The 27831-nt window shown below is 43.0% G+C and overlaps 1 protein-coding gene across 1 annotated transcript in view; it reads right to left on the bottom strand.

The window, feature by feature from the left end:
* Positions 1-18766: 18766 nt before the first annotated feature.
* KCNS2 (potassium voltage-gated channel modifier subfamily S member 2) overlaps positions 18767-27831 on the bottom strand; it is a 67821-nt gene continuing 58756 nt past the window's right edge. Inside the window, exons 2-3 of the mRNA XM_061607341.1 lie at positions 21256-21414; positions 18767-20630 (exon numbers count right to left, since the gene is read on the bottom strand). Of these exons, the coding sequence (XP_061463325.1) occupies positions 19155-20588 (1434 nt within the window). The 5' untranslated portion in view covers positions 20589-20630; positions 21256-21414 and the 3' untranslated portion in view covers positions 18767-19154. The remainder of the gene's footprint in view (positions 20631-21255; positions 21415-27831) is intronic.

The raw sequence follows: 27831 nt of genomic DNA, 5'->3' as shown, positions 1-27831 counted from the left end.
GCACTAGACGAGAAATCAGTGGAACACAGCTTTACTTTGAGGCAACATTACTGAGCATTTAGCGCTTCAAATACTACTATAAGCACCATATAAATAATGAAAAAATAAAGCTGTAAGGGGTCAGGTGGATACCTTTTTTATTTATAACGTTTACAATTATTTTTAGAAATAAAAATAATGGGTATTCTAAAATAAGGAATGCTTACCAAAAGATAGGAACTGCTACAAAAAAATTCAAAAGTAAAACCTGTGATAGCTGAGGAGGCAGTGTTGGAGCTCAGGGAGGAAAGCTTGCAGCAGGAACCATTTTGTGTGTGTGCTGAATATAATAAAGAAAATAGGCCTACAGCTCCATGAGGCATACAACTCCATGAGAGTCATCCTTTGAGAACCACCCACACCACATGACAGAGAGTTCATTGGGATCCTGAAACTGGAGCAGGAGTGCATTGAAAGCAGAGCAGCAAATAAGAGGTAGCTCACCTGGACCCTTTTCACAGGCATTGCAGGGGGAAAGCCTGGGAGTATCAGGGTCTGTTACACTGCTATGTCTTGCAATCCTGCACAAGCCACACAACTTATAGCACAGCAAAACTGCAGGGCTGCCCAAGGATGGAGGGCACCTGGGGCAATTTGCCCCAGGCCCCCCGCAAAGCATGGCCTCCCTTGCCTCAGTTCCTGTGCATATCATTTGTCCCTGCCCTGACTCTGCCACATTGTTCACCAAATCCTTGGTATTTTGTTTAAAGTTTTCATAAAAAGAAAAAAAAGGTATATTAGCGTATATAAGATTACACTGAACCTCAACAAATAATTATAACATAAGGAGACCTCACCATAGCCATGATGAGGTAAGTATTTTACATAGTTGTGTATGAAACAGAATAGATGCAAATTTGAGGCTTAAGCTGGCTGTAAAATGTATCCTTGGGAGGTTGGAAGGGAGGGACCTGCTTATTCACTAGGTTTGCAGCCCAACTGTAAGGGAGTCTAAACCAATCATGGTAAGGTAAAATCTTCGTCTGGGCAGCAATAAAGATAAGATTGGTCATACAGGTTTACAGGGCCAGCCCCAGGCATGCCAGGGCCTTGGGCACCAGCCTGCCCTGGGCCCAGGCACCCACAGGCATGCAAGCATGCATGCACACACAGCCCACCTACCTACCTACCTACAAAGTGGGCGGAGGAGCAGGAAGTTGGGCTGGCGGGTGAGCAAGCAAGTGAGCGAGCGGGGTGGGTGGGATGGTGAGCAAGTGAGTGAGGGGGCAGGATGGTGGGTGAGTGGGGGCAGGCGAGCAGGGGGGAAGGTGGGGGGAGGGTGATCAAGGAGGAGAGGGCAAGCAGGGAGCAGGGGGGAAGGTGGGGGGAGGGTGAGCAAGGGGGAGAGGGCAAGCAGGGGGCAGGGGGAGGGTGAGTGAGCAGGGGGAGGGTGATTGAGTGGAGGGAGGGTGAGCAAGCAGGGGAGAGCGTGAGCAGGCAGGGGGAAGAGGGTGAGTGGGCAGGGGAAGAGGGTGAGTGAGTGGGTGAGCGAGTAGGCAGGCGGGCAGCAGGGAGAGTGAGCGAGCAGGTAGACAGCTTCCTCCCTGAGGGGAGTGCTACTCCCGCACCATAAAGAGGGGCACTTCAGGGGCCCTTGTGGGCCACGGAGCCCTCAGGCAGGGCCCCACCTGGCCACCCTTTGGAGCTGGCCCTGCAGGCTTATGATTGGCCCAGGCCAAGTAGCTGTAGTTACAGAGTTGGTTTTAAGGAGAGAAGGAACACGGAAGGCTTTAAGGAGGGATTCCGTGGCAGAGTGGCAGCCTGTTCTTGTCACAGAAAGAACTTCAGGCTAGCCAGAGAAAGTAGTGAGTGAGTGAGTGAACACCACCTAAGATTTCCAGGCAAGGTGCCACTGTAGTGCTACCATAGGGAAAGGCATAAGAGTGGTGTAAGGCTAGGCCTTAAGAGAGGAATCCTTCCTGAATGAGTACTGTAGTGGAGAAGGCCAGCAGCAGGCCAGAACCAGAAGACATTTGAGATTGAGCCCCAGAAAGCAGAAAGAAACTCTGCCAGAAGGGGGTTGAAATTTGGAGGAGGTACACAGGTAGGGTTGCCATATTCCAGTTCCACAAATCTGGGCAGGCTAATTTGCATATTATGCAAATTATTTGCATATTAATATTTGGATTGTCCAGTTGTTTTGTTTTTGTGCCTAGGAATTACCACCAAAAACTGGGGAAAGATGTGAGAAATCTTTTTTTAAAAAGCAATATTTTCAGCCTTAAATGCCTAGACGCTAGTTTCCACTATGGAATATTGATTGATTAAGAGGATTTATATCCTGCCCTTCTGCTGTTAAAAACAGAGCTCAGCACAGCTTACAAATATAATAAAAACAATAAAAATACACAATCAATATAAAAACATAATAAAAACACAAAATAGCAACAAACATAAAGTAAGTCAGGGCAGCAGTATGGTTAACCTTTGCTGGTCATTGACCGAAATAAACTTATTTACATTTTTTAGTATGGTTAACCATTACATATACGATATTTTTCAGAGATGTGGTGGGTGGAGAAAAACAAGAAGCCAAAATGTTAGGAAAAGGAGTCTTTCACACCACATGCTCAGTTCTAAATACTGTTGCAGCAAGTTTTACAAGTTCCTCCAGTATTCCACTGGTGCAGGCACTCAGACATTCAAAGTATCTGTATGTTTCTTAGGTTTTATAAAAGCAGAGCTTTGCTTAACTCAAAATTTCTTCTCCCTTTGATCAACCACATCTACACAGGGTCCACCTCCAAAATGAAACTGGGCCTGGAAGTGTGCAACAACCCCACACATACCTTGCTAATTAGATTACCAATGCCAGGATGTCTGTCTTATCGACTACTCTCCTGCTCCCCCCCCCACCGGGCATCATGAAAGACCCAGTCCTTGGCTCAGAAAGAAAATAAATATCTGGTCCTCTTCAAAGTACTCATAAGCCTCTTGTTTTAATTAAAATAATAATTATAAATTCTTGCTCTTATCATTAATGGGAGTTAATTACCTTGCATATGCTGCTGTTGCTTCTATGGCTGTACTGGAGTGAGGTTAAAGATAAGTGAAATGCAAATAGGAAAAAAACAACACAAAAGGCAGTAACACTTTCCTAAATGTAATACCGTACCAACCACAACAAGATTCCTATGAGTAAGGCAGAAAACTCAGCATCCCACAACCAGTCAGGATTCATAACCAAAAACCCAAACTAAAAAAATCCTAGCAGCCAGTCAGTCAAGGTCACAGAAATCCCCATGCAGCACAACCTGACCTGGGGACTGCAGTTAATGCAGAATGCTGCAGCATAATTGCTGACATGAGTGAGATCCTATCAGCACATAATACCTCTGCTCTGAAATCTGCATTGGTTGCTGATTTGCTACCAGGCCAAGTTCAAGCTGTGCTTTCCATGTTATGGGTGCCACATAGTACAGTGCTTGTTCTGCTCTTGTAAGAAATCAGTCCTGTAAAGTGGCAGCACCTACGCTTTGGAACTCCTTGCCTATTGACATTAGGCAGACGCCTCTTTTCAGCACCTGCTAAAATCAGTTTTCTTGAGGCAAGCCTCTCCAGGCATGTGGAAGCTATTGTGTTTTTAAATCTGTTTTTAACTCATTGTTGGTTTTATTATTTTGAATGTTTTTAAGTATCTGTCCTTAACGCTTTTGCCAATAATTTTATTGTTTTAATTCTTTCTGTAAACCACTTTGAGATTTTTTACAATAAAGTGGTATATAAATGTTGTAAATAAAAATACAAAAATAAATGTTGGAGTCACTGTGGCCCTTGAGTCTCTTCCCACTTTTAGGAACCAAGGAATCTGCCTTATACTGATTCAGGCCATTTCGTACCATGATTTCTTAAATGCAACACCATACCAACCATAACAAGATTCCTATGAGTAAGGCAGAAAACTAAGCATCTCACAACCAGTCAGGATTCCTAACCAAAAATATGATAAATGAAGAAATATTTATATAAGCATGACTATCAAATATATTTATTATTTACACAAACTGTAAATATATTTATAGTGCAATTCTAGGTTTATTTATTCAGAAGCAAGTCCCAGTGTATTCAGTGGGGCTTACTCAAACAGGGACAGATATGCAACCTCAAGTGATAAGCAACTTCATTCACACAACCCAAAATTCCGAATCATGCCACTTTACACTGTTTTGCAACTGTTTATACTTGTTTTTATGGTTATTGGATTTTAAATGGCTTTATTTCTTGTTGTGAGCTGCCTTGGTTTCCAACCCTACCTCACAGGGTTGTTTGAAACACTCCATACACACACACACACACACACGCTGCAGATGTATAAATACATACAGCCCATATAATAGTTTATTGTCAATCAATCAATCAATAATTTATTGCGGTCACAGACCCATAGTATATACAGAATAAAAACGAAATTAAACTAAAATGCAATGCAAAACACAATATAATCAAATAGAGCGGAAATAAAAATAGTGGCAAGTTGAGTAGTACTCAATATCTTTCTAACTAGTAGTAATAGCTTTGCGTTTCTGTTGGACCACATATAAAAACTTTGCGACTTGGGTGGTAATCTCTTTATTTGAGCCAGATAAAAGATAAATTATCATGGATTCGGGAGACTTATGAGGGACACTTGCCATTAAGGGGTTTAGGAACTTACTGCGTGTCCAGGAGTATAAAGGGCATGAAAAAAGCATATGTTGGATAGTTTCAATATTACCCGCTCCGCAGGGACAGACACGTTGTTCATAGGGAAGGCCCAAGAACCTCCCTTCCAGAACTGCAGAGTGTAGAGAATTAAACCTAGCCTTAGAAAAGGCTAAGCGAAATTTGGGGACTGTAAGAAAATCCAAATAAGGGGCGAACTTACCACATTCGAATCTTAAATTCAAATGAAGGGGAGAACATATTATGGAAGCCATGGCAATTGAAGTTTGAAAATCAATGTCCCTAAGTTGGGACCGGATAATGGATTTAGCAGAAGCAGGAGAATGAGAAGATAGATATTCTCGAGAGAGGCCGTTCCGTGCCAATTTCATCTCCATTTTTCTGTTCCAAATAGAGAAAAAGTCGCTCCAAAGGAAGGATAAAAAACCAGAGGGGGGGGGTCAAACGATAATTTGGCCCAGTAGTTAGCAGACATCAGCCAAGCATGACACTCAATCGAGGTAAGCCCGCATTCTAATCTAAGGGCAGCTGAGGTAACACATCTTGGGACACCTAATAGTCGGCGTAAAAAGGTGGAAAGCACCGCTTCAACTGAAGAGTTGAATGCATGGATCCAAATTGGGACACCATATAAAAGTTGGGGGATGATCTTGGTTTTAAAGATCTGAATAAGTGCTGGAATGAATTGCCCTCCTTTGTAAAAGAAGTAACGAAGCAGACCCTTTATGGTATTCCTGGCACTCAGCACCGCCGCCCTTATGTGGGTGGTCCAGTTCAGCGAGGAGTGAAAGGTAATACCACGATATTTGTAATGGTCAACCTCTTCGATTTGGTGGCCATTAATAGTCCAAACAGGGGTGGTTATTTGTTTAGAAAACACTAGAATTTTTGCTTTAGCATAGTTAATAATTAACAGGTTCTCACTACAATAGGCCATAAAAGCGCGGAGAGTTCGCTTAAGACCCACCTTCGAGAAAGAGAGAAGGGCAGCATCATCTGCATATAATAATAGGGGACAGCTTAATGCAGCGATTTTAGGAGAATGATGGTCGTGAGAAAGACAGCGAGCGTTCAGGTCATTTAAATACAGGTTGAATAACAGGGGAGCTAGAATACACCCTGTCTCACCCCAGTGTCTGTAGGGATAGAATTAGTTAAACCGCCTTTGCATCCGCAGCGAACCCACAAGGATGTATGTTGATGCAAGTTGTAGATCAAAAAAAGAAGCCTTTTATCAATGGAAGTTTTAGCTAGTTTGGTCCAAAGTTTATCCGGGGGGATAGAATCAAAAGCAGCTTTTAGGTCAACAAAAGCAACATATAAGCCGTTACCCCTTTGACTTCTGTATTTTTCGGCAAGGTGGCTCAGGAGAAGACAATGGTCAAGGACGGAACGTTCTCTCCTGAACCCTGCTTGCTCCCTTCCGAGAATATCATGTTCCTCCATCCAGGTATAGAGTTTTACTTTCAGGTAAGAAGCATATAACTTACCTATTACAGATAATAAACTTATGGGCCTATAATTTGTGGGGTCCTCTCTATCCCCTTTTTTGAAAATGGGTATGATTATTGCTTCACGCCAAGCTGCAGGGAAATGACCAGTATAATTGAATCTAGTAAATAAGTTGGCCAATAGTGGAGCCCACCAATCTTGAAAGTTTTTTAATAGCTCTGGAGGGATATTATCTGAGCCAGGTACCTTACCCATTTGTAGCCCAATTATCAAATCCCTTATTTCATTCTGAGAAACGGGTAACCATACCGGAAGCGACGAAGAGTCCAGGGGGGAGAAAACAAGATGGGGCATTGTGTCGAGTGTTCACGTACATAGCTGTAAAGTGCCGTTCCCAACTTTGAGGGGGAATATTGCATGGAGCAGAATGCGAAAACCTAAAGGCTTTAGAAATAATGGACCAGAAATTTTTGGAGTTTTTGGACCTAGATGCTTGAATCAGGCTATTCCACTCCTCTTGGACTGCCAACCTCCTTTCGATGGCCAACATTGATTTATATTTTCTTTTTATGGCATAGTAATCGGGAGGGAGATAGTTAAGATTTTGATGACGGTATTTTAGATAAACATTCCTTAACTGCCGTTTGAGGGACAAACATTCGCTGTCAAACCATCTTGGCCTAGCACTCGTTATTGCTTTGGGACCAGAAAGCTTGGGAAGCAAAATAGTATTTAAATTCAAAATTAGGGAATCATAGTCACTAAATAGGGATTTTAAAGAGGAGGAATTCATTAAATGCGCTCGGTAAGACATGGCTTCGGGGGATGAGAGAAAAATTTTAATTCTGGAGGCTAGAAAGGGAGACCAAATAGACCGTTTATGGAAAAAGTAAGAGCGATTTACTGTGGTATTGTAATTAGAAGTTAAGCGCATCTTCTCTGATAGGTGACATAAGAAACTAAGGGGGAGGTGATCACTATTTTGTCTATTGCCAATGGCGAATGCTGATGTTAATTTAAGTAACTTAGAGGATATTATCGCGTAGTCGATTACACTGCTGCCATGATTGGATATGTACGTATATTCCACACAGTCATCTATATGGTCGAGGCCATTTAGGATGGTCAGATTGTGACAACCTACTAGCCGAGCCAGGCAGATTCCCCCATAGTTAACCCTAGCGTCCTTCGATTTCCTATTTGGGATGGAGGCAAAACGGTCGCAGTCTTCACCGCGCCATAGCTTTGAGGTGAACAGAGAGATGTTATTTGACCCAATCCTAACATTAAAATGTCCCATAATTATCATTTGGGCTTTGGGGTAGGTGGACTCAAGATCTAGTAAATAGTTATCTAGCTCTTCCCAAACCTGCTCTATAAGATTCCGCACAGATAGGGGAGGGATATATACATTAATACACAGTAAAGATGTTGCATTGAAATGCATAAGGACTGCCATCGTGGTGGATTTCAAGGGCTGAAGGGCTTTGAATTGGATAACCAAAGAGGTAGAGATCAATATTGCCAGACCCCCTTTTGGTCTGCCTTTCGTTGAGCCCGAAGGTTTATAAGTGGTCCAAGTCTCTTGTAAGAAAATTATGTCATGGTTGTTAAGATAGAAGATCCACTCTTGATCATTTTGCTTGGCATTCCAGCCAGCAATATTCCATGAAAGAAAATGAAGAGGGAAGTTGGCCGGAAGAGAGGACACAGAGTTGCACACAAACAGTGGAGAGGTATCAGAGTCAGCTCGAGAAGCAGAACTTTCCGCTGGCAGAAGTTGTCAGTTCAATTCTGCAATTTGATTTAGAGATCTGGAGACACTTGTAGGCGAGCCTAGTTCCTCAGGGTACAAAAATCTTATTTTATCCCAATCCTCACCTACCTGAATTGACCTATTTAGGGGGGAGGGCCTGACACTCCTGGTACATCTGGAGGGAGTATTTGAAGAGGAATAAACGTCCCCAGCTGGTATTATTGTAGCAGGATTAACTAATGGAGCTGTAACAGGTACCGAAGACCTAAGACGTTGGATCAATTGATGTAACTTGTTAATAAGAGCTGCTCGCTCGATGTCAGGCAAATGAGAATAGAGCTCCGTGAGCTGCCGCTCCTCAGGTTCCATTTCCTGAATGAGGACAGACATCATTTATTGTCAAACCAGTTGGTCATTGCAGAAAAATCAGTATTAGTTTTAAAAAATCAGTATTAGTTTCCTGCAGAATAAAAACTGTAATACCTAAGTAAGCCCTGTCTACTTGCTTTAAAATAGGACTGGAGGGTGAACAGAAAGAGTTAGAACACAAACACAATTCTTTTTTACATTCATTCCAAAGTCCCATTGATTTTCAGCACATTCATAACCATGTCTACTCAAAAGTAAGTCCTATTGAATTCAAAGGGATTTACTCTGGGCATATGGGATTAGCATTGCTTTTACAAAAGCAAGTATTGGGAAGGTTTTTAAAACACTGCCCAGGATCTGACTCCTGCACACAAGAGGAAAAAAACCTGAAATGTATATACTTACCCAATTTATGAGATTTTCAGATAAACGGGGAGAAACCACCATTTTCTGGCATTGCAATGAGGTTTTCTAGACACTGCCTCTGGTCAACCAAATGCAACCCTGGCTTCACTGATTGGCTGCAATCCTGAATGGGCGGGGCTAAAGCTACGAAGTGCTATACAGTACTGTTTAAAGAAAGATTTAACAGTCGGGGCGGCTGACGTTTTTATGTGTATCTCGAGAACTGGACCACCTAGAAACTTAATTTTTAAAAAAAATTAAAGCTGAAAATCCAGGCCACCTGAGGGGCTAAACGGGCGCCGGGTGGCATGCAAAGAATCCGGGTAAAACCCGGCTAACCGGGCAATATGGCAACCCTATACACAGGAGAACCATAAGGGATCCATATTCTCTTGTCCCCATGTAAGAAAAAATGAAACACATCTATCATTCTGTTTGATTCCAGGGCAAAGAGGAGCTGAAGGCAAGAATTCTCAAATGAAGTTCGTGCATGCAATAATTTTCACATGTGGCTCCAGCTTTGTACACATATACATGGGTTATTGTGGGGGAAAGCAGCAGGGGCCCTGACATCACACCTTCCCTGGACCCCATAAACCCTTTTGGTAACCCTGCAAAATTGACCATAAGGGGGCACTGAAGGCACTCCTCACCCAGAGGTCTATTTATCTCAGGGCCAGCCCTGCCCATGCCCATTCAGATGTCACTGGATTCCAACTCCCATAAACTTCAGCCAGCCTGGCCAATGGTCAGGGACGATGGGAGACTGAATCCAACAACATCTGGAAGTCTGCAACTTTCTCACCCCTCTATTCAAGCAAACTGCATCTGGAAAAACACACACACATGGGTTTCATGTCATTTTGTTGTGATAGTGGCAGGACTTTTCTATAGCATCCTAAGGACTGTTTATTGCCCCAGAAGCCAGGAAATATAGGAATGACTTTCTTCTGCTATTCTATAGTGATTTGCAGTAGCATAGTACAAATGAAGCATAATGGGGAGGTCCCAGTGGATAGGGATAGTTGCTAGTTGTCCTGAGTCTGCAGAGCTGAAGGAAAAAACACTGTAGCTTCTTTCATTAGCCAGAAGAATGAGGGCCACTGGGAGGTTGCACACCCCATGCCTCCCAGGCCAGGAAGAACAGCATGGTAAGGGGAAGACCAGCCTGTCCCCAGTCATAAGCCTAAGAGTCAGCTGCTGCAGGAAGGTGTCTTCCCTCCTTCCAGAAAGAACATTCAGCTACATCCCCTGGGATTACAAAACTGAGGACAAGGACACCCTGACCATTGGCACTGGCCAGCGGATTTCAGTCAAATGAGGTATGATGATAAACACATTTTTTGTGAGCAGCAGTGGGGAAGCCTGCACAACAGCATTGAAACCCTGGGAGATGGGTAAGGGGAATCTCTTTCTCTTCCTCCCATGGTCCTGAGAAAAAAAACCCTCTCTAAAGCTGCTATTTGTGTTTCAAGGGAAGCTGCCACTGGCACCAATGGGAGCTTCTTCCCTTGAAGTGCACATTCTCCTCCCCATCTCTTAGGTTTCCCCAAGGCTGCTACTTCCATAACACCACCACCACCATGTAAATCAGATTCACACAATCACTATGGTGTCTAATTAGGCCCAAAGAGTCCATTGGTAGCTGACCAGTTTTTTCCAAGTAAGACTATTAGCAAGGGAAGACCAGCCCCACTTGTATGTGTAAACTCACCACTTTGTTCTGGAATTGTAGAACTGATCTCCCACTTCTGCCTTTTCCTTCCATGTTCCTCCCCTTGTGAGTTGTGTCTTTTAGTTGCTAAGCCTGAGGGCAGGCTTGTGTCTCATTTTTATTTATGAACAAGGTCTGCTACTAGCACTGAATTCAGTGCTTAACTGATGTGAGTTGCTTTGGGAGACGCTTTTATATCTATATATAAAAATAGGAGGGCTCACTGAAAACTACTGTTTGGGCTGTGGTGTCTAAAATTTACTCCTGGGATTCACTTGTCTATCCTATATTTAGATTATTTTTTCCTCACCTTCTCATCCTGCTCGGGTATGGTAGCTAGAATACCGGCGGCCGTGAGTTCTGGTTTTGGAAAAAGGGCGGGGTAAAAATAATGATAATAAATAAATAAATAAATAAATATGGGCTGTCCAGTTTGAAAGCCCCATTCAGCTATGAAAGCTTACTGTGTGGCCTTGAATCTCTCTTGCTTTCTCTCTCTCTCTCTGCTTAACCTGTGGGTTACAAATGTAAGCACTCTATGCATATTCTGTAGTATTTGCATTGCAAATGACTGTGCTCAAGAAGTCTGGGTAGTCTGCAAATAGGATGCTTGATGTAACTAGACTTGACCCAGCTATGCAACTTTTATGTTCTATTGTACATCTGATGAGATGTTAAACCACACCATACACATCCACACTATACATTTAAAGCACATGGCTTCCCCAAAGAATCTTGGAAATTGTAGTTTGTTAAAGCGGGTGAGAACTATAGCTCTGTGAAAAGTAAACTACAGTTCCCAAAATTCTTTGGGGGAAGCCATGATTGTTAAAGTGAGGGAATCATTTACTTGGCAAAACATTCACTTTGGCCTTCTCAGAAAACAGTATAAGCCATTGACTTGCCTGTGATTTTTTTCCCCCTGTCATTCTCCAGGTTGTGGCAAATTTGTATTTAGGGTATCCAGTGTTCCACAGTTTTAATAAATGTGTGTTCTGCTCATTATTTTTAAAATAGCATCCATATTTCAAACCAACAGTTTTATAGGCAAAATAAAGTCTTAAAGGATCATCATTTTTAAAAAGTATAGTGTGAAAAGTTTCACCACAGCAGTGTTATCCTATTGAATCAGGACAGCGAGTTCATGCAAAACCGCAACATATTTTATTGGTTAAGCATGTATTAACTAAAGCACTTTTATGTATTAAAAAGCATTAATGAAAATTTCTTCCAAACAATGCAATAAAACAGTGTCTCTTGTTGAGCAATTCATTTTTGTTAGTAAACTGCAGTAGTGACTAAGCCTGATCTCAGTCAGTAATAACACTGTAACATGGAATAATCTAAAAATGATTCATATGACCCAAATGTGAATAATGGGGAATAGCCTCGGGTTGCCAGGCTCAGGGCCTGGGACTGATCCTGTATCTTTAGGAGAAGAGAAAGTCAGCCAAGTGTAGGTGTTCTTGCAACTCTGTAATGGGAAAAACCACAAAGTGGAATTCTCCCTTCCTACAACTTTTAAAGATACAGAAAACCTCTTGGTTGGCAGGCCCAGCCTCCAACAGGTCTTCTGCATCTTTAAAAGTTGTGCAGGGGGAAGGGATAATTCCACCTTGTGGTTTTTCCCATTACAGGGTTGCAAGAACACCTACACTTGGCTGACTTTCTCTTCTCCTAAAGATACAGGATCAGTCTCAGGCCCTGAACCTGGCAACCCTAGAATAGCCATATCTCAGTGACAGGGCATGTTCTCTGCATGCCAAAGATCCATAGTTCAATTCCTGGCATTCCAGATAGGGCTGGGACATACTTCTGCCTGAAACTCTGGAGAGCCATTCGTGGGTGTCTCAAGGTGAGGATTGGCACCCCCCCCAGATGAACCATAATCTCAAGATCCTCAGTTTTCATGTTTTAAAAATAGTAAGTTACATGTATTTGTAGAACCTGAGATATGAGGCAAAATCTACAGACACCATTCTTCTCAGTCTTGCTTGTGTGTGAGAAACTAGTCTGTTCCCCCTTTTTGACTTTGCCCCTCTCAACATGAAAAAGAAGTCCTATAGATGCCCATGGAGCCACAGCCACTCAATTCAGACAATGCTGAGGTAGGTGGACCAATAGCCCCACTTCATAGAGGCAGCTTCCCTATATTCCTAACTAAACTTCAGTAATTTATGAGGTAGAGAGAATTTGGTGTAGAAATTAATACGATAGTTGGTTTAAGAACCAATGAGCCCCAGGAGTTTTGATTTAATACCAAAGAAATTAATTCTTGCCATTGGCTAAAACAGAAGAAAGTGAGGAAAGATGCCCGTCTTTTCCAACAGTCTTTGGAATCTGGCCCCAGTTTTGCTCCTTTACATGTCTCTGTCAAGGAATGAAGAGTTTGGCCATAAACCAATCTTATCCAATACATTTTATACATATTTCATTATTATTGTGGCAAGGATTTTGGCAATTTCCACATACCTAGATAAAGCCCAAGTCAGATCACTGTATCATTTGCCATATACACCCAAGTATTACATGTAGTTTATTATGAACACTTTGAAATCAACCCTTGAGTGGTAAAATGAGACCAGGCTTTTTGTTTTTCTTAAATCTGGATTCCTAATTTCTAAACTCAAACATTTCATTTTACCTTCAGCTAACTAAAGATAATTCCTGATGCCCTGGATTATCTCACACACAGATCTCTCACACTTTTCCTTTGTGGACACGAATCAAGAAAGATTTAATTCATAAAGTAATGCGAGTCTTTCTAGTTTGGAGAATGTATTGACTTTTAATACAGAGACATAAATAGGGAGGGATCATAACTTAGTGGGTGGAACACATGCTTGGCATGCAGAGCATCCCAGTTTCAGTCCCTGGCATCTCCAGTTTAAAAAGAATCAGATGGCCCTTGATGGGAAATTCTTTTTCCTTGAGACCCTGGAGAACCATTGCCAGTCAGAGTAGACAATACTGAACTGGATGGACCAATTATTTGATCTGGTATAAGGCAGTTGTCTATGTGCTACCTATCAGAACACTACACCCAGTAAAGCACAGATGAGACAATTCATTTGAATGATTACAGACAATCATTTAACAAGTAATACTTTAACCTTTCCATAATAGGCATGTAACCATTTGCTAAACTGATGATTTCTATTGCCTTGCCAGGTACTGAGGGTAACACCACCACACTTCTGCACCTGGTGATGTTACCTTCACTATGCGGGGAGAGGAAGCAGGAGCAGTGAATAAGTCCATTTCACATAAGTTCTTATATTTGAAAGACACCCATTTTTTGCACCATTATCCAAAGCTCTGCAAGGATCTGATAAGTACCTGGAATTCATGTTAGCAAGGGTTGCCACAGTCATTTCAAAGTTGGGGAATGTTTTGCATGTGTGCTAGGGATGGGGTTTGCTGCCTAGTTCCAATCCGCTTGTATTCTGATAGTCCATCAGTCAATCCCGATCCGCCATTTTTTTGTTCCCTCTTGCTTTTGCACTTGCCAATTCGATGTCCTCTGGTGTTTTTTTGTGTGTGGTGAAAAAAATTACATAAATTTTAACATAAATGCTTATGTAAATCCATGGAAGTTAATGGATAATAGCAATTGTAATTACAAAGATAATTACTTAAAATCAGGGGGGGAAATCGGGGTAAATGCCATACTGATTACAGCCACGGCCAGCCACAAGAAATCAGTGTCAGTGTGAAAAGACAGAGGACCCTTGGATTCAGTCAAAATCCAGAACTAAGTCCGATTTAGCGGATATTGTCCCCCATCCCTAATGTGTGCACACAGCAATTTGTGTTCCTTAGGAGCTGATTTGGGGTGTGTGTGTGATGTAGAAATAAGCTTTACTGAAGCCAGCAGGACTTAGCCGGTGTTACTCAGTGTTGTTTTTGGAACATTTAACATTAACCATTCTCTGAGACCATCTTGATTTCAGGAATAGAATAAAAACTTTGAATCTAGTTGCCAATATAGCTTGGTGTGAGTTTTGCCTCCAGATGAGAGAGGCTCACTGCTTAGGTTGCATTTTCCAACTTGGAGATGGATCTCTGGGTTGGTGTAAGTGTGGAATTTGCAATGCTTGAAGAGTAGTGCCAGTGTCTATTTCACTATGGGCACATGCACATAGTGCATATTTTGCTGCCTGAGACAAGATGGTGACTCCTCCCTATTCCATGTACAGAAGCAGACTGGCCTGTCAGCTGAATTTTACTTCAACACTAGTGACTATATAGCTTCCTCCACTGCACATGAGACCACAGGCTTGTTTAACAGGTGCAGGGCAGACCCCATACCCTGCACACCTCTGTCCTCCGACAGAGGGGAAAGGCTGGGGAGCTTAAGAGGAACTGCCATGGGGCTGCAACTGTTCCCCCTCCAGATATGCCACGTGAGGTGGTTGCCTTCCTTTGCCTAATAGTAGGGCCAGTCCTAGGTGAGGAAGCTACTGTATATATTATGGAACTGTACTAAGGAATCCCTTCTCACATGAGATCTGTTAGGCTCATTCAACCAGAATCTTTGGATTACTGTTTGAGTCAACCACCCTAAACCCACTTATCTGGGAGCAAGCTCTATTGAACTCAATGGGCCTTACATCTGAGTAGAGGTTATAGAATTGTGCACTTCTGCCAAGCTTTCTATGGCCATGGGACTTGTTGGATTTTCACGTGTCCCTGTTTTATTTTAGTTTTTATTTATTTTTATTTTATTTATTTATTAAATTTATATACCGCCCGACTAGCAATAGCTCTCTGGGCGGTGAACAGAGAAGCAGAGTAGTTTTAAAGGGTTTAATTTTTCTAGAGTGATTTTAATATGATTTTATGATGGTTTATTTGTTTCATAGTAAATCCCGTGGATGCACCGTGTTGGAGAAGTGTGGGATATAAATTTAAATATAAATCATATCGGCTTTCTGATATTTATAGTGGACAAAATGGCCTCCCATTCAAATGTTAAGTGTTTCCCTCTCATTGAGGCCTATCAGAAATTATAAATGTTGAAGCAGAAGAGGAGCTGCTCAAGATCATTGTTTATAATTACCCTTTGGTGAAGAAAGGAATTATTTTCTGAATAATTCCTGAATCACACCCAAAACCCATCTAGTCCAGCACTCTGTTCTCACAGCGGCCATCCAGACCCCATTGGGAAAGCTGCAAGTAGGACGTGAGTGCAACAACACTCTCCCCACCTGTGATTCCCAGCCACTGGTATTCAAAGATCCTGCCTTTAACAGTGAACCTAGCCATTGTGGCTAGGAGCCATTGATATTCTTAAAGGTAAAGGTGTCCCCGCACTTATAGTGCGAGTCGTTTCCGACTCTTAGGGTGACATCTTGCGATGTTTACTAGGCAGACCATATATAAGGGGTGGGATTGCCAGTTCCTTCCCCGGCCTTTCTTTACCCCCCAGCATATGCTGGGTACTCATTTTACCGACCATGGATGGATAGAAGGCTGAGTGGACCTCGATCCCTTTTACCGGAGATTCGACTTCCTCCTTCCGTTGTAATTGAACTCCGGCCGTGAGCAGAGCTTCCACTGCATTACCGCCGCTTACCACTCTGCGCCACGGAGGGTCTTTTTCTCCTTTCCTTCTCACCCTCCCCCCATTTAGTTTTAGCTTCCATGAATTTATATAATTCTCTTTGAAAGCTACCCAAGTTGGTGGCCATCACCGTCTCTTGTGAGAGTGAATTCCGCAATTTAACTATGTGCTGTGTGAAGAAATGCTTTCTTTGGTCTGTCTTGGATCTTCGAACATTCAGCTTCATTGGGTGTCCCTGGGTTCTAGCTTTATGAGACAGAGTAACAGCACTGTCTTAAGCTTCAAATGTGCTTACTTTCAAGAAAGGGTACACTCTAACCAAAGCTAAGCACTTTTAAGTGTCCTTAAGTGGGGTTCGCATGGAGTGAAAGAAATACATTCAGTTCTCTACCACTGAAAATATAAGGTTGCCATCCTATGCATCATAGATGGGGAATCTGTGGCTCTCCAGATATTGTTGGACTTCAACTCCCATCAGCCTCAGCCACAATGGTCATGATGGGAGCTATAGTCCAACACTATTTGAAAGGCCACAGGTTCCTCATCCCCAGTATATACACATTGACCTCAGTGGGATTTAATTCTGAGTAGGGATGAATCAAATTGTGCTGTAAACTTGCTTAATTTTTTCTGGTTCATGTACAGTAAAATCAATTAAAGTGAACTACAGTCCCCATAGTGTTACCAAGATGCTTGGTTCAACTGCAATGCTCATGAGATCTGAACTTCTGTTACGTGAACTCTCCCCTTTCCTTGTGTGTTTTAGATTCCATGCAATTCCACTAGGTTTTTAAGCATCTGCCTGTATTCCATATAAGGCCACCTATCTCTGTCTCTGTCCTAGGGTTTATTCAAGCTTATGGTCCAGGCAATGTGGATTTGGTAGCCTGTGAGATTTCTAACAATTAACCGTCTTGCTATTTTCTGTGCCTGTACTGGCACTTCAAGCCATAAAGTCATTTTGTATAATGTCTGCCATTTTGTGTAACAAAACAATTATATTCATTTGGATTGGCATTTATTGGTGTTTGCTAATTTCCCCATATCAGCAAAGCAATACTGGCATTTACGGAGTACTTAAGTCCAAAGCAAATAACTTTTGTGGTGCATAATTGTCTCCAGTAAAGATCCCTAGAGTAATAGTGAACAAGTATGTAAGACGGGTTCACATGTATATGTTTCTAGAATTGGTAATAATAGACTTTATCTCTCTGAGAAAAATACAGATGGGGGATTTTGGGCGGACAGAAGGGAACAGCTCTTAACTCCACTTCTATTGGTCTGCAATCTACCCATAGTTGCTCTACATGATAAAATAATTGGTGGTGGTGGTGGTGTAATATGTAGTTCTACTCTGACTGCCAAGTAATTGTGTTTGTGACCATGATTTGCTGAAAACGTAATGAGACATTACCTCTACAGGCACCATTTTTCATTAATGTGCAAAGCTTGAAACCCGTCTTTTATGGTAAAATTGGACAGTAAGCCTGGAAATACATATAACACCATTTTAGTACATTTTTGTCCCTAGGCAATTGTCAGCTTGCATATTACTGCCTCTACCACTGGATTTGGTGTTTCTCTCTGCACTAGTGAACTGTAATAAATATCTTCTAATTATGTGCATGCCTACATTGATCACTTAGCTCATACTTCTGTGTGTGTGTGTTTGTGTAAGTTCTGAGCATGCAAGGTTTTAACTTAAGAGGAGATAACAATTTCTAATGTCTAGAAACATTAGGTCTTAAATATCTCATTTGGCACAAAAGTGGGAGTTTTTTTTAAAGGATCCTTTTGAGAGGGAGACCTAATGCATGTCTCAGTGGCAGGAGCAGATGGGAGATAACTTTTTAAAATGTGTCTTCTCAGGCCTATTTTTGTTCCCATGCATAGGAATAACACCCAGAAGAAAGATAAATATCCGTTTACTAAGTGACCTTGAAAATCAGTCCTAACATTCTATCTGTCTGTCTATTTATATATCTATCCATTCCCAATGATCTGTCAAACACTCCCAATATTCTGTCGCACTCCAGGGCAGGGGTGCCAATGTTGTGCCCTCCAGATGCTACCAGATTCCAGATTCCATCATCCTTCATCATAAGCCATGATCCAATGATATCTGGACAGTCATATGTTCCCACCACAACTCTGGATGACCAAGAAACTGAAAAGGACAGTATAAGAGCAGACTTGATCAGCAGAGCTCAGATGCAGTATTTGCGGGACAGACTTTGAAAAGCAGACCTGGCTCTGCAAATTACTCTACCCATGGTGATCACTTTCCATCACCCTTCCCAAGAAAGTTGATAGGTCTTCTGCTAAGTTTAAAATATCCCACAGCTGAGAACTGATACCAGTTTCTTCGGAATAAGCTCAGTCATAGTTAACACATGGTTACAACAGCTTTACTTATCATAAGGAGGAAGTTATTCCCTAAGTGAATTCTCAATTGATTAGTAAAGTATGATAGTGGCAAGTGGTTTTGAAAATGTAATATGGGTACTATAGCTACAGTTGCTCCTTAAATCAAGGAGTAATTGTGTAGCCTTTCTGCTGTATCACAAACGTGCATGGAACTGGGATAACTGCATTTCCAGTTTTGCAGGTGATTTGTTTTTGTGGTCTTCCTGGAAATATTATTTTCTGTGCTCACACAGGGACTTCTAAAGCAAAATTCACATGTGACAAAGAAGCTCAGCATCACTAGCACTAACATCATGGAAACAAAAACAGCTGGATAGAAAAATCAGAAGACTGTTCTCTATGCAGCTGGGTGAAAATGCATAATGTGTCATTCTGTTACTAAATTTCATCTTTAGAATTACCAAGGTAAGTGGATTTCTACAACCATTTTTCCATCAGGTGACCCTTTGCATGTTGTGGTAATTCATGTGCATCATGGATTTGTGATGGTTCAACACACTTTTGATTGCAAGCCGGCACAAGCTGAATGAACTTCAGAACTTATATTATCCCTAAATCTGAATGCATGATGAACCGTTCACAAGACTCAAGTGCATGTGAATTGCTACGAAAAGATTACTGCAAAAAAAGATGGTGGAAAAAATAGCTATGTGGGTCTGTGTTTGGTGCTTAATCGACAACATTAGATGCTGGGGTGAGAAAAATAACATATATAAATACATCTCTTGGTTTTCCATCATGCAAACTGGTCTTGGAACCAGAGACTAATGCAATGAATCATTTAGACTTAGTTCACTGGGAGTGCTCCTGCTCATGTTTGTGAGACTGGCCATAAGTGATTTAACTTTGTAGGCATAGTAGTCCCTTAAGTTGACTGAAGGGACCACTTTCATCCCATCCCCAAAATCACAGCTCCTCATGGCACTTTCTAGCTGCTTTTGGCGCCTGTAAAAGTGAGAGAACTTGTTGAAAATGAGTGTGATAGGAAGAACTACTACTAAGATGCCAGCTAGGATGCATGCAGAAGCTGTCAACCTGCCTGCAGTGGTCACTGGGACAACATCTCCATAGCCAACTGTGGTCATGCTAACTGTTGCCCACCACCAGCAAGCAGGGATGGTCTCTAGGGCCCTGTTTTCCTCTTTTTCAATTGTGTAAGCCACTACAGAGAATATAGAGATTCCAACTGAGAGGTAGAGCAGGAGAAGCCCTACCTCCTTGTAGCTATACTTGAGAGTGGCTCCAAGAGATCTAAGGCCTGTTGAGTGTCGTGCAAGCTTTAAGATATGGAATATCCTCATCAATCTCAGGACTTGGGCTACTCTACCCAAATTCGCTAAAGCAGGGCTACTTTCCACCACCAAGTTAACAATTAAAGTGATGTAAAAGGGAAGGATGGACATTAGGTCAATCAGATTGAGTGCATGCTTAAAAAACTTCAGGAAGTCTGGGGCCACTGCAAACCTTGCCACCAGCTCAAAGGTGAACCATGCAATACCAAAATGTTCCACAATTTCAAATCGAGGGTCTTCTTCAGAGTTCCCATTGCTGTTAACAATCTGAAAGTCTGAGAGGCTGTTGAGGCACATAGTTACTATGGATCCAAGAACAACCACTATGGAAAGAACACTGAATATTCGGCTCAAGACAGAATAGCCAGGATTGTCTAAAGCTAACCAAAGCTGCCGCCTAACTTTCCCAAAGGGTTGCTTGTCAAACTTAGCAGCATCATTGTAGAAGGCCAAGATCTCATCAAATGAAGAGTTGGTGCTTTCCTGATCACTGTGATCTTCCCATTTTTCTTGGTCTGGTTCCATTTTTCTCCCATGGTAGCTGTAACTGCAGCAAGAATCAATAAAGAATTCATTGATTCCCCAATATTCAATCTCCTGACTGAAGGAAAACACACAGAGTTCACCCATCACATGCAGCTTTCCAGTATTATAAAAATGCAGCACATAAGGGAAAAGTTCAGGGTTCCTGTCAAAGTAGAACTCATTCTTAATGTCATCGTAATCATCACAAAGCTCTAAAATCGACTCCTTTGAATTGCAGCTCAGCAGTTTACCCAGTCTCGTTTCAGGGAATCTCAACAAAGTGTTGGATCTCATCTTTTTCTTAAAGCCTCCGACATTGATGCTGATTTCACTGTCTTCAAAATCAGCCTCTGATAAATCCCTCAGACTCAGCCCTGTCATAGTGAGTGTCTTCCGAACCTATATGGGGCAGGGAGAGGAGACCTATGGAATAATTAAAGGAGGCAATCAGTGTTATCCAGTTGTGGGGGGATTCATAATTCTTCTGCCACCCCTTCTGTTTTATTTGGGTCAAAATAAACCTGCACGTCTAGCACCCCACACCCATTCAGATTAGGACACTGAGGCGCCTTTCTTTGAGCCTAGCTTTTGTTCTTCACAAGAGATGAGAGAATCTTAAGGCAGGCTAAATCCACACATTAACACCTTGTATTCCCTTGCCCCCTTTTCTCCTTCCCTGCACAGCCTTTGGCAAGGCTGTAGCTGACACAATACCATGCATAGCCCTTGACTGTCACAGCCCCTCCTTAAACAAGAGTAGAGCTGCCAGAAAGAGGGCATGGATTTTAATGGTTGGATGGGCAGCCAAAACAGCTCCACGGTTCCAGGTGACATAGTAACAGGCGTCTCTCCCTAAAGTCTACAGAGCGGGCGAGTGGAGCGTGGAGGCAAGTCTCTCTCCCTCTCTGCTTTCTCTTTCTCTGCTTCTCAGGTACAAAGTAAGCGTGTCTCTCCCCCATAACAAAGAACTAGGAAAGCGACGACCAGATCCCCAGAGTCGCCAAAAAAGAGCAAGCCCACCGTTTAAATACTCAGGCCCCCGGGTTACCTCAAGAGCTGCTGTTGCTGCTGCGGCCCCTGTTTGGAGTGCGAAACTTCCCCAAGCTGCGCTCCAGCATCGCTGGGGCGGGGTCCTTCTTCCAGGCTGAAGATGCCTCGGCGCCAAGAGCCGATCCGCCGCTTAATGGAGGTAGACAGACAGCCTTTCCTGGAGAAGGTGAGTGGGCACAGCTTTACATCCTGGACCACCCGCCCAAGAGTTGAGCCGCTCCCGAAGCGAAGCCGCCGCGCCGTGGTGCTGAATGGACAGCTCCTCTCCAGCCGCGCCTCCCTATTCAGCAGCGACAGCCGCTGCTGCGGCAGCAGTCATGGCGACCACCGGCAGCCCCCTACACTTTCGAGGCAAGCCCTGCCTGAGGATTGAACGCCTCCCTCCCCGATCTCTTCCCAGGTGGGCGCCGCCTGCTTTTTTTCTCCGGTCGGGCTGCAGCTGAGAGGTAGCAGAGATGGGGATCAACCGCGGGATGCACTCCATGCAAACCTTCTGTTTGGGAGGGAAGGTTGTAAAAGTGTGTCAGCTTGCAGAAGGAGAGCCTGGCTCCGTGTTTGGGACGGAATGGGGCTGAATGCTTCCTAGGGAATCCCACCACCACCTACCCACCTGTCTCCCCTACCTCTGTGGTGAAGCACGCTAGTCATCATGATTAATAATCCCGACAGACTCATCACCCTTTTCATGAAAAGTTCGCAAGGAAAACTGGGAACCGATGGGGCTGTTATCGACTTCGCTAGATTGGGGCGACACTGTATGTCTGTGTATGCTCACTCGATCGGTGCCCAGACAGAAGATGGGTGTGTTTTCCACGAGCCAGCCGAAAGAAGACCCATCGCCTGCAGGCATCAGTGAGCGGGAGAAATAGGGCGCTCTTGCAGGACGCAGGCAGCCAGTCAGTACGTGCATGCGATGGGAATTAATTCCTGCCAGGGTCTTTCCTTTCCCACCTACAGACAGCTTTGGAGATACCAGTCTCCTTTTGTACAGATAAAAATGTCTGCAATTAACAATGCCTTCATCACAGCCCCATGAACGCTGCCCTTCTTTGCCCTCGATGCCTCGCTGGCGATCCTCCATCACGTGGACACCCCAGTCAGTCCAGCTTTCAAAATTGGCTCACTCGCTATGTTTTCCCATTTTAGCACAAAGAGCCAATGAAGGTCTTGCCCATTTTCAGAAATACGTAGCCCTTTCTCTCTGTGTGTGAAACTGGTCGGCGGTAGGTTCACAGGGGCTAATAATTAGCCCTCTTCAGACTTCATTCTTCCCAGAACCATTGTGTGCACACACTTGGGTTCCCCATTGATCTCACTCACATTGTTGCGAGTGTAAACCCTCCCTATCTCACTACCACCCAATGTGCAGCCACTGGTGTTTGCGGTCTGTGGAGGAGATGATGATGCGCCATGGCCAGCAGGGAAATAAAGTGTCTGGTCACTAACTAGACCCCCAGATTGAGAGAGATCACAGCATGTCAACAGCAGATGCCTGAGAGACACAACTGGAGAGGCTGCTGCCTTCTCTCCTTTGTCAGCTTCTTGGAGATCTCTGTCTTGCCACAGGGGTTTGGACTAGACCAGCCATCCTTTGCCTGATGCCCTCCAGATGGTTTGGACTCTGACTCTCATCAGCCCAAGTCAGCATGACCAATGGTCAGGGATGAAGGGAGCTGTAGACCAACATCTGAGGGCGCCAGGTTGAGGAAAACTGAACTAGACAAACTCTTGGCTCAGTAGGACTTTTTGAGCCAGCCTTATCCTCTCTAGTCCTACATTCCTCTCTAGACAGTGTCTCAGGGCTCATTGGTATGTCAGTAGCAGAAATTGTTAAAGGCTGCTTTCACATTCATAGGATTATTATAGGGCATTTTCACAGACTAGGCTTACATAGATCTTTAGTGTGAAATTTTAATTACCTAGAATTTGATTATTGTTCTGTGGCCTGTCCTGACTTAAAAACAGGATGAATGTTGTTTACAATAAGTTTGAATGTGGGCCAAATGTGTTTAAACAAGAGTGCATAACCTTTATTTTGGAGAAAAAGCAATTGTAAGGGTCCATTCTGGGGCAAAAAACAGCCGAAGGAAGTGATTTTCAGCAGGAAACAGAGACCAGGATCAGCAGTGCTGTCAGGGCACAACTTTGGGGCAAAAGCCAAGGACTCCTTCTCTGCAGAGTGAATCGGAACAGGGGCATTGACAGGTTTTTCTAGACCTAGTGTGTGGATTAGTTTCTCCATTGCAGTTCCAAAAGGGAACACATATTTGCATAAAACTTGCTTCTGCTTTGTGTCATGTGCACATTTGTGTCCTTTTTTTACAGGTGCGAGGCAGGGCCCCAAAATAAATCAGGGGCCCACTGACACGTATAATAAGGTGCCTGACAGATGGAATGTCGACAGGTGAAATATTTCCCATAATTATATTGCCACACATGAAAAGGCTTAATTGTTGAATTTCTGTCTGCCACACAACTTCTGCCTGTCTGCCTGACAAATGACAGCCATACTGCATGTATCTCATGAAGTGGGCTCTAGTCACTGAAGGCTTATACCATAAGCAGAGTGTTAATCTTGAAGGTGACACAAAAGATTCTTGATTGTTTTTGCTGCAAAAGTCTTACACGGCTACCCCTCTGGAAACTGTTCATGCTGGAGGCAGAGGTCCATGTACTCCTCTTTAAAACACACATAATTTTATTTATTGATTAATCATTTGCCATAAAACATCCCAAAGAAATTTCGGAATAAAAACAAATACAAAAGCCAATGTCAAGCCCAATACAGAAAGAGACGATAATGTACCGTTCCACCTTTTTTAAAGGGGGACATCTCATATTAATCAGGCTTCCACATGGAGTGCCCACATGACACATGCTATGTGTACACTGCAGGAAGTGGGCATATTTACTTCACCACCATAGGAAGAAGGGCCTTTTCAGTGGTGGTGCCCTGTTTGTGGAATGCTCTTCCCAGGGAGGCTCACCTAATGCCTCACCTGATGTCATTTCACTGCCAGGAAAATACTTTTTTTATTATTATGTGAGGATTTTCAGTGTAATTTGATCCATTTAAATTTAAATTAGCTACAGTTGCTGTTTGTACACTGTGATTTTACTGTTTCTAGTACATTTTTATATTTTAATTTGTTTTATTCTGTTCTGAGATTTTGGAGGCTATTCCACAAAATTCATTGAGGGGCAGGGTATAAATTCCTAAACAAACTAACTGACTGAGTATCAGCTGGTGCCCAGGGTTAATTTATTAGGACAAAGTTAGTGAACTTGTTTGCATGTATTAGACCAGACTCATTTCTTCTTTGTAAATTATGTAGACACACAGTGACCTTTCTCTGTTCATCTCCTCCAGCCATGAGTCATATCGCTTTTGTATCCTTCACAAGTAGAATACACATTAGAAAGAGCACACTGATACAGCAGTTGTGCAGCAGGGATTGCAAGACTTGACTGCCTATGTTCAACAGTAATCCTTACAGTGGAAATTACCTAGTATTCTGTCTCTCTCCCTCGCCTTCTCTGTCCCTTTTACATGGACTAATAAAGCTGTGGTCCACTGGGATAATCTCTTACAGCGCAGTCTTGTACACATCTACTCAGAAGTAAGTCCCAATGAGTTCAATGGGGCTTACTCCTAGGTAAGTGGGTATAGGGTTGCAACCTTCCTTTTTAAAAAAACAAGTTTATTGCTATGCTGGTACTCTTTACCTGAGAGCCCCTGAGCTTTAAACATTCCATAAGTCCATGTGGTTATGATCCATACACATTTACTTTGGCATGTCCTTTCCTGGGCTCATGTTGAAAGTTCTTGCAATCACAGTGTTTTTGTCGGTGTAATTAGAGAAGCCTAACCAACTGTTTCTCATCTTAAATCTCCCTGGGATAGTTTGGGAACACCTGCTGAAACCCAGCTATGGTATTTAGAGGAACGTTCTACAACATTTTGCATTTATATGTTGTATTTTTAATCTGGCCTTCTTTCAGAGAGGTCAGGGCAATACAAATCCCCCCCCCAATTTTATGAGCTTGTGAGATGGATGAGACTGAAAGATAGTTACTGACCAAGGGCACCTAGTAAGTGTTATGGCTGAGTGGGAATTTGAACTCAGGTCTCTCTAGTCCAGGGGTAGCCAATCTAGTGCCTCCCAGATGTGATGGACTCCAACTCCCATCAGCCCCAGGCAGCATTACCAATGCTAAGGGATGACTGGAGTTCCAGTCCCACAATCGCTGGAGGTAGCCCCATGGGCTGTTCCTGCTCTAGTCCTTATCTGAGATTCTAGTCACTATATTTATTTATTGAAACATTTATATCCCACCCTTCTAGGGCAAAAGACACCAGTCAGGGTGACTTACAACAACATTCCATAAAACAATTACAGAAAAGAGTTAGGGTCTTCTGTGGGTTTTTTTTAAAAGAAAAATCATAATATTGTCTACCTCATAAAAATAAAAGCCTGCTGGGATGAAAAAAAAAAGGTCTTCAACAACTGACAAAAAACAAGGGAGGGTAATGGGTAACTGAACTTCATAAGGCAAGGCACTCTGTAACACCAGTGGAATCCCTGCAAAAAAGCCCTCACTCTTGACCCACCCATCTGTACTTCCACCATAGGTGAGGCATAGCAAAGAGCCTCTCCCTTTGATCTTGGGAAGTGGGCAGGAGGAGGTGATTCCCAAGGTATCCTGGACCTAAGACAGCCTTTCCCAACTGGTGGGCCACCAGATGTTGTTGGACCACAATTCCCATCTTTCCTGACCATTGGCAATGCTGGCTGAGGCTGATGGGAGTTGTGGTCCAACAACATCTGGTGGCCCACTAGTTGGGAAAGGCTGACCTAAGACATTTAGCAATTTAAAGGTAGTTCACAGCACTTTGGATTGTGCTCATAAGCAAACTGGTAACCACTGAGGCTCTCACAAGATTGGTGCAATATGATCTCACAGGTGTCCACCCTTTGAAGACTTTTCAAAGGTAGCCCTACATAGTAATCCAACTTGGATGCAATGAAGGCATGTGCTCAGTAGTGTAGTAGCAAATCTAGAAGTGCAAGGTCCCTTCATGATCATCGTAGCCACACACCCTTATTTTGCTGCTAAGTTGAGAATGTGATCCTTGTTAATGCCTTCTCCCATAACAACAGACATCCCTAGGAGCCAATAAGCATGGGAGAGTGTTAGCTACTGAGAAGAGTCTTCTCAGTGGCTGACTCACCTCCTATCACTCCAATTGGCTCCAATCAGCAGGAAAGTACAAGGAAGCATGTCAGAAGACTCTTCTCAATGGTGAACACACATGCTGATTGGCTCATAGGATGCTGGAGACATATGGACCTTCTGGGAGGATTTTGGCCAGCTGCATGTGGTCGGTCTCTCTCTCTCTCTCTCTCTCTCTCTCTCTCTCTCTCTCACACACACACACACACACACACACACACACACACACACACACAGAGAGAGAGAGAGAGAGAGAGAGAGAGAGAGAGAGAGAGAGAGAGGAATTCACTCTAGGTTGCTCGGAGGGCATCAAAGCAATTAAGTGCATGTATCTGATACTTGCTATAAAAACTCACCTTATTGAGGCTTCTTCAGAAAACCTATTCAGCAGGTTGTATTTATTAAATTTATTAGTTGCTTCTCTTCACTAAAGTGAACCCAAAGCTACTTACAGTCTATAAAAAGATTAAAACCAATATAAAAATTTAAAACAAACAAAATCTTTCAAAACACAGTAGATTAATATAAAAGGCCGTGGAACAGCCCACCCGCTACAGGAGGCTACAGCATCAAAAGCCCTCCAAAATTCCCTCCCAAATGCCAGTCAATACACATTTTTCGGGGAGGGGGAGGAGTTTGCCCTAGTCCCTCCTCTCAGAAGGAATCTACTACATCACTGTAAATCCTTCTTAATTCTACAAAACTAAATTCATTTGTTTCTTTCAGGTATTTATATCCAGTCCTTAGGGATACAGTCCTTCCAAGGTGACTCATGTTATGTACCTAACTAGAAACTAATTCTATCAAAATAATAGGATCTCTCTCCAAGTAAATATGCTGATGACCAGAGTTTTGAAATACTTTAATCACCTTGAAGTGCTACAGTTCAAAGGGCGTTTAAACCTTATTAGGCATCAGCAAGTCTAAAACCTCAGGGCTGTTTCTCTACTTTCTTATGCTGATCAGATGTAGCAAACTAGGAACATAGGAAACTGCCACATTTTTAGTCAAATCATTGGTCCATCTAGCTCAGTATTATTTACATTGACCGGTAGCAGCACTCAAAGATTTCAGACAAGAATCTCCCCCAGACCTGGAGATGCCGGGAATTGAACTTGTGACCTTCTGCATGCAAAGCAGATGCTCTACAACTGAGCTACAGCCTTCCCCCCAAGGGGAAGCTGATGAAGTTTCAATCATTAGACTGTCCTTACACACGCAATACACCTTGCTTGCTGCTGATTAGCTACCAGGCTAAGTTTACAGTACTGGTGTTGTGTATAAAGCCCTGTTCAGCTTGGGACCAGGATACCTGAAAGATCATCTTACCCCTTATATA

The sequence above is a fragment of the Rhineura floridana genome, chromosome 1, assembly GCF_030035675.1.
Source record: "Rhineura floridana isolate rRhiFlo1 chromosome 1, rRhiFlo1.hap2, whole genome shotgun sequence".
Taxonomy (NCBI): Eukaryota; Metazoa; Chordata; class Lepidosauria; order Squamata; family Rhineuridae; genus Rhineura; species Rhineura floridana.
The sequence above is the reverse complement of the archived record's forward strand: the minus strand, read 5'-3'. Positions and strand labels throughout refer to the sequence as shown.